The sequence below is a fragment of the Thalia democratica genome, chromosome 6 (assembly GCF_965202585.1).
Source record: "Thalia democratica chromosome 6, ktThaDemo2.hap1.1, whole genome shotgun sequence".
NCBI lineage: Eukaryota > Metazoa > Chordata > Thaliacea > Salpida > Salpidae > Thalia > Thalia democratica.
The window spans coordinates 43,957,309-43,969,272 of NC_139170.1; the positions used below are offsets into that span (position 1 = coordinate 43,957,309).

Below are 11,964 nucleotides of genomic sequence, written 5' to 3' on the forward strand. Positions count from 1 at the left end.
TTTTGCAAATTCAGTTATATTTATTACGACAATATGTGATACAAAATATTTATTTAAAGGTTATAACAGAAGTATTCAAGGGAAATTCAAACTAATTTGTTTCAGTTGCAAGGCTGATCTTTGTTGTGGAGTCGCTTAACCCTTTCGTATTCCAACTTACGATGAAAACCGCTGTAAAATTTGTTTTGTAAAAATAAAATGAACTTTTAATTATAAACATTTTTAAGCTAGAACATATTAAAGGCAAATATATTAAAAAATATATATATATAAAACAAACATAATACGCAGCATTTCAAAAAAAAAACTAAAAAATACGTTTGTTTTCGGTAAACACAGTAATACTGATTTAATCTTGAATATCTTTTGATGTATTGTATACCTAATTTTGTTAACAAATTTATAGAACTTTAAGTATTAATATCAAGCAGTAATCAAAGAGTCCGAAACAAAACAAATCACTTAATAATATTTACAGTGATATGTCTATACAAAATAATTACATTCTAAAGTCAAATAAGTCTTGTTTAAAAATTAAACATCTACTAACACGTATATATGTACATATATATATACATATTATTTAAAATAATTTTAAGTGGGCTTAGTGAAAAGTAAATTAGCTAAGCAAGTTCTAAAATAAATAAATATATATATATATACTATGTAAGCTATAGTGGAAAACAATTATAGAAAATCAGTCATCAAAGTAAAACACAAGTATTCAGCCAGAGCAGGGCCGAAAAACAAGTAAATCTGGCTGAACTAAAAGTTGTTGAAACTTACACTAGACATTCTTAGGTGTTTCTAATGAAAAATTAAGTCACGTTGTAGCTAAAACTGCGGCCCAGAAAGAATTTTATTTTTTAAATTCGACCCGCAATCACCCTCATTCCTGAGCTAAAACAATAATAAATTACAATATTTTCAAAAACTTTATAAAAAAAGTTAGGGTTTAAAAAAAAAATAAAAAAACAAACTTGTCTAAAAACAATACAATAGTAATTATAACCTTAACAAAATAACGTAACTAGAGATTATTTGGCTTAACCTAATTAAAAAGATCTTATAATATTCGTTTTTATTAATTTTTTAAATTAGCAAAAATATAACACTACTTTGAAAAATTATATCAAAAAAATACAACACTTTTTTTTAACTTATTACATCGTTTTCAACCCTAAAGTAAGTCAGATTAAGTTCTCCAAAAAAATATTGATAAGCCATTTTCTATATGCATAACCTAACATACATTTAAATCTTTTTTTTTTACCTGACATTAATTACAGGCAATTTATGCAGATGATTTTATTGTACCTCGTACTACTTTGATTAGAACCAATTTTAATTGTAATTTTTGAAACATCTTTAATGGTTTTCAATTGAAAAAATCATGACAAAGGTTTGAGAATATTGAAAAAATTATTAGTATTGTTTTTGGAAAATATTATACAAAATAAATGTCAATAAATAAGTATCACAAATTGAGTTTTATTTATATAACACTTAAAAAATATATTTTTAATTAAAAATAAGTAAAAAAAAAGCATATAAAGATTTTAAGATAATTATCAGCTAGCAAATAGTTAAACTAAACAAACATTTTTACCAAACTAAAACAAAACTTTAACACTTCTAGCAAAGTCTTACTTTGTAATACTTTATACAACTTTTTTAATATATAAAATCATTACTTTAAATGAGAAGTACTCACTTTGATACAGTATATAACAATAAACATACAATAAACAGTTTTAAATGCTGTAAAACTAAATCAAATTAAGAAAAACAATTTATTAAATAAATAATCAAATAGTTTTTTTTTACATTTTGATTATATTTCATATTTAACTAAAATATACAAAAAAAAAGGTAACAAATTAAATTAGATTTTAATCATCCACTGTTAAAGTTAGTTATTACAGCGCAGTAAAAAAAGTGAAACAAAAGATGAAAGAAGAAGAAAATTACAGAGGAGCACTATTTGACAATAGTTGTGTTTTCGATTTAAAATTACATTTTTCATATAGTAACATCTTTAAAAAACGCACAAAATTTTCAGTATGCGACCATTGCGTCCACAAAATTGAAGGTTTAAGTATAATTATTAGCTGTGTAAAAAGTCATCAAAGTAATTTATGATTCACAACCTTATTGTGAACTTTCGTGCTATGGTGATATTTCCAAAAAAAAAAGAAGGAATAAGTAAAAGTTGTATATAATATTTTTTTATATTTCAAATAAGATGTAAGAAAACAGTACATTTAAAAAAATATGATAAAAAAATTAATGATAATGACTACTTTAAAAAACTTAAGTTAATAAGTAAACCACTATTTTTGAAAATAATAAGAAAGAAAACTACTACTACAAAAAATAGTGCTATAAACACCTTAACTGTTCTTGTAAAAAATTTTTTATGTTTTAAATAAACTAACTTAACAATTAATTAAAATTTAAAAATTATTTTATGTGATATGAATAAGATATTAAACTGTAGACAAAAAAAACATTCTTTAACGGTTACATAGTAAAATGTTTTAATATACTATAGATTAAATTGAAATTCAAATTAGTTTTTCTTTAAAATAAAAATAATCAAAAACTTCGATACATACATTTGTCGTCACATTTTAAGTAAAAATAGCCTGAGTGATCAAAAACTAGATTAGTTTTTAAAAAAGCCCAAACATTTTTTATGGATTTAGACTTATTTTCTTAAAGCAAATATCGTATAGTATGTTTTACTCTGGACTAAAAACTCTGGATTAAGAGGTAAAAAGATGTTTTTAAATATATTCATAATTAGACTTCTTCTATTTTTCAAACTATTATTCATGGTTACTAATAAGCTGTAATATGTCATACAACTAACTATGAAAACAATTAAATCTTAAAGCTAATTTACTGAAAGAAATTGAAAATAAATTACCTACTTTGTATATTTTTTCAGATTTTGTAGACTTATTCCTTATTTTCAAATAACTAAAAGCGAAATAGTAAAATCTGCTCTTACAATTTTGTTTAAAAACGGCAATGAAAAAACATGTGTTACATACAAGTAGAGCTAGCCGAGAAGCAAAAAACTTAAGCTAATAATTAAAACCAGCACTGAAATATTGAACATATAATAAATCAAAAAACAAACAACAAACAAAAAAAATATATGTTTTTTTTATAATTCTGTATTTAATCGGTTTAAGTATAAGTAATGGACTTTCTGTAAAAACTCAAAGAAGATTGATTAAAAAATGAAAGAGAAATAGATTTCATTTATCAAATACAACAATTCAAAATTTTTATTCAACTTAAACACTTTAAAGACATTTTATATATTCATTTTACAACCAAACTCTCTTATAAAACTAACTCGTCGTGCTGGCACGCCATCAGCGCGTCAACTTCCTGCTTGCACCTCCAGCTCTCCGGCGCCCAGTCCCTCTTGCACTTGAACAGCTGCATGTAGGCGTGAGCGCAGTAGTCCCGCTGCGACCTGTGCAACCTCGCCATGTCCATCTCCTTGGTGGTGGCCGCCATCTCTGCCGTTCAATACAATTGGTTAAGATATATTAGTCAGTCTCTAATCATCAAAACTAACAAAAGTGTTTTGAAAATACACCAACATGTGTTCAATATTAATGATTGAAATATATTAGTCTAAAACAGGTTGTCCAATGCTCATTTTAATAATCGCTTTTGAACAAAGGGTCAATTTTACACGTAGACACTATTGGACGAATGGTCACTTTTGCACGAAGACACTTTTGCGTTAGTTGTTTTTTTTTTTTACTATCCATGTTACCCCTAACCCTTGGTTGACAACTTTCATTTTCTTCATTTTTGATTAATTTAGTTTTCATTTATTTTTCTATTTTTGTTGCCTTTATTTATTTTAACTTTTTATTTTTTTTACTATCACTGTTACCCCTAACCCTTACCCTCAATAGGTAACTTTTTTTGAATAAATTCATTACCTTTAATTTTCACATATATTTTTTATTCTCGTACATATAAATGACCCTACGTGCAAGAGTGTCTTCGTACAAAAATATCCCTTTGCCCATATTTAACTCTTCGTGCAAAAATTTCTATGTGCGTATTTGACTCTTCGTGCAAAAATGTCTATATGCACATTTAACCTGTTCCCAAATTAGTCCTTTTACAAATAGTGCTGAGCTTTTTAAATCAGTGTTATGAATTTTTAATGGTGGTATGTGTATATTTTAAATTGTTTTTTTTAACCATAGAACATATGGTTATTTGTCTTAACTAAAAAAGATTGCTCGAAAAAAAGATTACTCGATTTGAAATGTGCATACCAGCTTAATTAATAAATAAATAAAGAAGTGCAAATTAAATATTTAATTTACTGCCAGGTTTCGGTGGCAAAAAATTACAACATTTTAAAGTATAATAAAATAGTAAACTGCACATAACAATGTTGCTTATCTACAATGTTATTGAAAAAATTATCATGCATGAAAATCTAAACAAAAATTAAAATGTTACAATTCAATCTTACAAGTGTATAATTAAGTAAAACCCACCAACTATACTCAAACAAATCCCAAAAATGATAGAGAACAAATTTTCTTAAAAATCAAATAACAAAAACCTGTTCAACAACATTAAAAAAAGACTATAATGATGCTTTAAAGATGAACGGATACAGTTATAAAATTTACTATATAGAAGAATGCAAGTACAAAAACGAAGTAGAAAAATTATATGGCTCAATCCCCCAATATTGCAAATCTGTAAAACAAACATAGGTAAAAAGTTTCTAAAAATGATAAACAAACACTTTGGAGAAAATATTTAGTTAAAAAAATATTTATACAAAAACAATACAAAATAAAGTTACAGCTGCATAACGAACATTAAAACATCAATAAAAAAAAAACAAAACAAAAAACTAATAACCAACAATAAAATAAAGAAAGTGGAACCATGTAACTGAAGAAAGAAATAAACATGCCCCTTGGAAGGAGGAGAATTTAAGGCAGAAAATGTAACTTGCCTGAAAACAAAAAAAAACAGACAATTAGTCAAAAATATATATTGAACTGAGTGTCAATCAGCTAAAAAAAACGTATAGCAATACACAATACCACAATTGATAACAAACCAAACAACAAAAACTACCTCCAGTACAAACAAGCATCTGAGTTTTCAAAACTAACACACAAATAAAAAAATATAACAAGAACTACAAATTAAGTTGAAAAATACTAAAAGGAAAAAAATCTTAACCAGAAACGAAAACATGCAGGTTGTGCTTAAAAGAATCTTTATTAATACTTGAATCTGATACAAATTGCATCAACAAAAGAACATAGTTGATGAACTCATGCAGGCACAGCAACAATTTTTTATTAATAAACTGGAAAGCAGATAAAATTTGAATAAGAATATAATACTAGTACAAATAAGGTTTTTGACTTTTTTATTGATTTTTGTTAATATTTGGTTTGAATTCAAATTTGTAGGCAGTTGTTAATTCAAATTAGATAAATTTATAAAAAAAATACAGATAGTTCTTAAATTCATTTAAATCTTGATTGTTACATTAACTTAAAACAAACTAGATTTTTAAAATTTTCAGTGACTTGAGTTTTGTTAATATTTAGTTGATACTTGGTTTAAATTCCAATTTCAGATAGCTTTTAATTCCAATTAGATAAGTTACTAGGTATATATTTTAATTTTTTTTAAAAGCTCTTAATTTAATTTATCTAGTTTATTTTTTACTCATTACCTTAATTAAATTTAATTTGATTCCCAATTATACCAATTACCCATTATACAGTTGAATTTTAAAATATGTAACATTTAAGTTTTTGTTTAGATTATGCATAATCAAATTTTTTAATAACATTATAGATAAGTAACATTGTCATGTGCAGTTTACTGTTTTATCATACTTGAAAAGGTTGTAATTTTTTATTCCACAGAAAACCTGGTAGTAAATAAAAGAATTAATTTGCAAAATTTCATTTTATTTTGTTCAACCATAGAACAAAAAATTAACAAACACTCTAGTGTTTTTAAGCTTATTGCTGTTAAGGGCATAGGGGGGTTAACACCTTTTTTGAAATTTGATCTTATTTTATATAGTTTTTACTAAGCTACAATATGCTTTTAACAGATTTTAAAAATTCAAAATAAGTTTTGAGATATAGCCGGTCAAAGTTAGAGACAACAATAGGTTCCTTATGGGAGGTGCAAACTGAAACGGCAAAAATAGACTTTTTCTATAAATCCTAAATTATTTTTCATAAGGCCCCATAAAAACAAATAAAAAAAGCTATGCCTCCCTCCAACAATATTTTTCCAAAAACTACTATTAAATATGCATAATAATTTTTTTTACTCTTCATCTTAAACTCTAGAATATCTAGTGTAAGTTTCAAATTATGGCCTCAGGGCCCCCCTTTTCTGCTGCAATTAGTTTGCTTTTAATTGGCTATTAACAATTTAAAGCACAAAAACTTTGTGAGTAATCAAAAAAAAAAGGTATTTTAATCAGAACTTCAAACATGAAATAAAACTAATTGTAACTTTTAATTTTTAATAAAAGGATTAACTTTAGAGAAACAATTGATCGTCTGACTATAAGAATTTTGTTTTAAAAACTAAAGCTATAAATATAGACCCCATGGATTAGTTTCTGTAAAAGGCAGGGTTGCCACTCTTTGGGTCAAAAAATCTTCCCTGAGTGACTAGAAACTTCCCTGAGTAACCTTAAACTTCCCTGAGTTTTTTCTAAATCCTTAAAAAAATTATTATCTATTAAAAAACTACAATGATAATTCTAAGAATATTGAATAATCCGCAAGGCTTAAAAATTTCTAAATAAGCACTAAAAGTAAATAAAATTGACTGTTTTGAAAAACATTTTGAAACTGGATTAACTTAATCTCATTCTAGATCGAGAAAAAATATTTCCTTGAGTTTTTTTTTTTAATCTTAATATTTCCCTGAAATTTTTAGAAAAAATCAAAACTGCCCTGAGTTTAAAAAAAAGAATCGAAATTTCATGAGTTTCCCTGGGATTTTCTATAACTTGAAAATTCCTTGAGTTTCCCTGAATTTCCTGAGTGTGTGGCAACCCTGAAAAGGATATGCAATATAGGTGAATTTAAGAAAAACTTTATAATAGCTGCTTTTATTTTTTGAAAAGTAAACATAAAAGAAAATAATTAAGTTGGGTGTTCATTTAAAAAACCAATAACATAGATTTCATTTTAAAGTTACCAGTATTGTTTCCAAATAAAAAATTACAGGATGAAATACTGTATAAACTTTATGTAACAGTCTTTATTGATTTTAAGCAGTTAAGAATTATTTGTTATAAAATTTTATAATTGAAACTAATAACTTTTCTAACTTTATTGAACAGTATTAAACTTCTTAGTACAGTGTGCTTTGTAAAATTATGTTTACAAAAGATAAAAGAAACGAAAATCTTACTTTAGAAATACTTACAATAAATTACTTAAAATACAATAATTATTTGTTTTCAGCAATCTAAATAAGTCTTAACTATATTTAAATTTTTCATCATAGTTTTTACCCTTGCTAGTTGTGAACTATAAAAAGTTGAAAAAGTTACCTTGAAATTTAAAAGCAATCTTACATATGTATAGTTAAACATTTATCAATATTTTTTTTATTAATTTATCTCAGTTTGCAGTTTTTTTTTATTATATTGTTTAAATTCAAAAAAATAAGATGAGCATTAACAATATGTCAGTGTTTAATAAAACCACAAAAAAAAAATACCTATGACAGATTCAATGTATAAAAGTTTGAGTATAATTTAAGTGTTAGTACTCAAGTTTAAGTTTATGAGATGTTTGTCAAGTATAAAAAAATTCTAGCTAAAAACTCGAAGGTCGCCATATTTATAAGCACCCTACTATACACTAAGTATGATAAGCATGTAGCATATAAAGAAATGATACAACTAATTTATAAGATATAACTAAACTTCTTGACCAAGTGAAATATTTTTAAGAAATGGACATTCCATTTTTGTTTTCTAATCGATGCAACATTAATTCAAAGATTTTTTCAATTTTACAAATCTAAACATGAACTATAATTTTTAGTCCTAAATGTTGTTTTAATGTCTTTAAATATATATTTAAGTTTATATAATGTTTCGTTTAATGTTAAAATGAATTCTTCTTTCAATTAAAAAAAAATTAACAAAACAAAAAGTATCCAGTTTTTAAAGATAAAACCTGAGTATTTTTTAAAACAAAACTTTAACTTTGATTAATTTTTTTGCTGAAATTAATTATAAAAGTAGTAAAGAAAGCACTTTTACTTTTTTTAAATGTTATTTAATCTCTTTATCTTTTTTTGATTTAATTTTACACGTTAAATCTCTAAAATAACTTAAAGAATGTTTTCAGAATGTTTAAAGTCTTATAATCAAAAAATACAAAGAAATACAGGTTTTCAGTAATTTTATAAATTAAAACAAAAGGCAATGAAAAAAATAGCTGGCGATGTGTAAGTATTAAAATCTTTTTAAAATACATACCATATTTCTCATAAATTAGAAAAAACTTTTACATTCAACAAAACTTTTATCTAAGCGCCAATGATAATTTTAGTATAAAAATACCTTGAACCCTTAATGGTCATTAGTAGATAGCCTGAGATTTTCTAAATTTGAAACTAGCCAAAGTATATTTATACTTATCAATATAAACAATAACAACTAATAAAACAACAAATAAAAAGTTTGCTTAATAATAGTTCATAAATATAAAAAGATTAAAACGGGTATATATAATATAAAACATTAATTAAAAGTAGAAAAAATGTTTAAAACAAAAATAAGTAGCAGAAATATAAGCTAAATTTCATTATTTAAACGAAATCAAGCTAGTAAAAAAAAATAAAGCTTATAACTATTTTAACAACAATAAGTATAATGGTTTTAAACACAAGTTTAGAGTTCTTATCTGATAATAATAATAATAATAATAATAATAATTATAATAAGAGGAAGAAGCAGAAGAACTTTTAACAGAAATTTACATCTTAATAAAAACATATTTACTTTTGCTAATTTAAATAAAAAATACAGTTTAAAAATAAAGTAAACAACTGTAGTTAGAATTATGTATAGAGAACAATTAAGGAAGCAATCTATTGTTAATACCAGGGTTGCCACTCGTTTTTTCAAAATATTATCCAGGTTTTCCAAGTTTCTTCCAGGATTTTTAAAGAACACATTTATGGGTCTATTTTTATTTTTAAGTTAAGTTTAATGTAAGGAACTCTGTTAAACAGTATAAAAACCTTGAAAAGATACTGTGAAGATACTTTAAATAGGCTTTTTGATAAAAAAAATTTGATGATGACAAAAATTCTTTATTTATATGATAGATTTTTTTGAGTCAATTCAAAATTTTACTAATGAACACGTGAAAAATGTTAAAACTCCAGGTTGTTCCAGGGTTTTCTATTGATTTTGTTCTAAATTCTAAGTTTTTCTAGGTTTTTTCAAGACTTTCCAAATTCCAGGTTTTTCCAGTTTTTTTTTTGCCTAAATCCTGAAATTCCAGGTAAAATGGAAACCCTGTAATACCTTTAAAATGTCTTATACATAACAAAAAGAATATTTTAAGAAAATAAACTAGCTCTTTAAAATATTAAAAATAAAAAATGGTAATGGTTCAAAATAATATAGTTTTAAATTGTACATTGAAAAGTATTAAATAGTAATAGCTCAAATATTTAAATTGTATCTTCTTTTTAAACCATTTTAAGGGCCATAGGGGGGGGGGGATGTCCAAAACTTTTTTTTACCAAAATTAACATTGGCTTTTGAATGAAAAAGTACAAACTACCAGCCAGTTTTTATAGAATTCAAAAATATCATTTAACTTTTGAGATATTTATTTTTTGTAAAAAGTTTCCAATACAAATGTATGGACCGCAAATTTTTTGGGACAAGTTTTCTCAGAAGTTTTTAAATCACTAAAATTCTATCTCCCCTTCATTTTTTAAGAAATTTTCTTTAAATTTTCATGAAATATTGTTACATTAAAAGAAAAAGACGTTACTTATGAACTTTGATATTTAAAAAAAATAATGATAATAATGATAAAAATTAAAAAAAAAAAAATTTTTTTCAAAATTATAATTTATACTTAAAATTCTTCTAAGTCAAAAGTAAGGTTTTTCTGTTATTGTACAAAGATTAGACTGTGATAGTTTGAAGAAGATTGCTTGAAAAATATAGGAAGAGATAAAATTTAGTTTTAGTTTTCCACTCCTATAGGGAACCTATTATGCAGCCCGACTTTGACTGATCATATCTCAAAAAACAACTTGATTTTTTCAAAACAATAAAAAGCATCTTGAAGCTAACTCTATGAAATAAGATTAACTTCTTAAAAACATGGCCTACCCTCTATGACCTTAATACTTTTTAAAAACAACATTTTAGAAAATACAAAACTATAAATGTTTAACTATTAAACAAAATAAATATGTGTATCACTCATGTTTAAAATTAATAAAAAGACTTTTATGATATTTCTTTTATGATAAATAAATTAGTATAAAGGTCAAAGGGGGATCAAACTTTTAATATAAACTAAAAGCCAGTATTTATAGAACTTTAAGTTTTATTTACCTTCTGAGGTATTGTAATTTTGGTAAAGTGTCCACTACAGGTCTATTCTTTAGGAAACTTTAAAAATCACTAGAAATATATCATATTTTTCTTTATTTTTCCAAGTTAGACATCTTAAACTTTCAGGAAACACTTCATTTATAGTTTTAAAGACTTTTAATGTTGGGTTTGTTCTGATATTAAAAAACAAAAATTTTACATAAAAAACAAAAAACAAAGCTGTTTTTTAATAAAATTTTAATTTTTCAAAATTAAAAAAAATTGGGCATTGAATAAAATTAAATATTAAAAATGGACTTTCTGTAAAAACTTGAAGAAGATTGGTCAAATATAAAGGAGACAATCGACTTTTAGTGAAATAATCACTTTTTGTATTTTTGGTTTGTGCTTTCCATTAGGAACCTATTGAGCTTAACGACTTTGACCACTTACATTTCAAAAAATACTTTTAGTTTTTTGAAGAGCTTAAAATGTCTGATAGTTGAGATAAAACTCTACAAAACCAGATTAACTTGTAAAAATCAAGTTGGATCTCCCTATGGCCTGAAACTCAAGCACAAGTTACAAAAGAACTAAATAAATTTGAAATTTCAAGATGAAAAAAAAACTTAAGGGGTATTTGTAGGACAAAAATAAAATTACTTGAAAAAACAAATCAAAAAAAACCAAAACAGCTAAGCAGAACTAATCAGTAAAACTTTTTTTTTATAAAGTTATACAAAAATATGACGTATTTGGGCATTAATCAGTCTTCTAAGATTATATAAATCTAATCAATAAAATTGTTATCTATTCATATTGATGAACTCATTTATTTAGCAAAACATTATTTTTTGAAATATTTTTTTAAAATAAGCTTTCTAAGAAACTTAACTATACCGCATTTTATCTTTTAATAAAAAAAACAACTCACCTCTAACAGGCCTGTCTTCATCTATGTATTTGTCAAATATTTCTGGATCAGCGCCTTGGAAGGTTGCTGGTTCATCTCTCCAGTTAATATTTCTGCTGACACTGCTACCCATTATTCAATTATATTCTATACAAAAAATAGTTCAAGTAAATGTTATATTTTGTATGATTTTTCACTGTTTGAAACAAATACAAGTACAAAGTTTTGTTTTAAGTAAGCTTAAAGCACTTAGAAACAACCACAATACTTTTTATTAATTTTTGAAATTTAGAGGTTAAAAACTATCCAAAAATCATTATAATAAAATCAGTTCATATGCACTATACACATTTTTGTTATCTTTAAACCGTATTTTCTTAATTTTAGTCTAAAATGCCTCAGTTCAGAC

General features: G+C 24.6%; 1 protein-coding gene across 1 annotated transcript; it reads right to left on the reverse strand.

Moving 5' to 3' along the window:
- On the reverse strand, positions 1-11,704 carry LOC145838510 (NADH dehydrogenase [ubiquinone] 1 beta subcomplex subunit 7-like). Its single transcript, XM_082946118.1, has 3 exons — positions 11,577-11,704; positions 3,371-3,539; positions 1-171 (listed from the first exon to the last, which is right to left on the reverse strand). Exons 1-3 carry the CDS (start codon positions 11,686-11,688, stop codon positions 102-104), a joined length of 351 nt encoding a protein of 116 aa, XP_082802244.1. The 5' UTR covers positions 11,689-11,704; the 3' UTR covers positions 1-101.
- Positions 11,705-11,964: the final 260 nt, after the last annotated feature.

Coding starts and splice junctions, on each gene's coding strand:
- LOC145838510 (XM_082946118.1), bottom strand. CDS start 11,688: ATGGGTAGCAGTGTCAGCAGAAATATTAACTGGAGAGATGAACCAGCA. Junction 3,540..11,576: donor TGAAGACAGGCCTGTTAGAG/GTGAGTTGTTTT, acceptor ATTGAACGGCAG/AGATGGCGGCCACCACCAAG. Junction 172..3,370: donor ATGGCGTGCCAGCACGACGA/GTTAGTTTTATA, acceptor CAAATTTTACAG/CGGTTTTCATCGTAAGTTGG.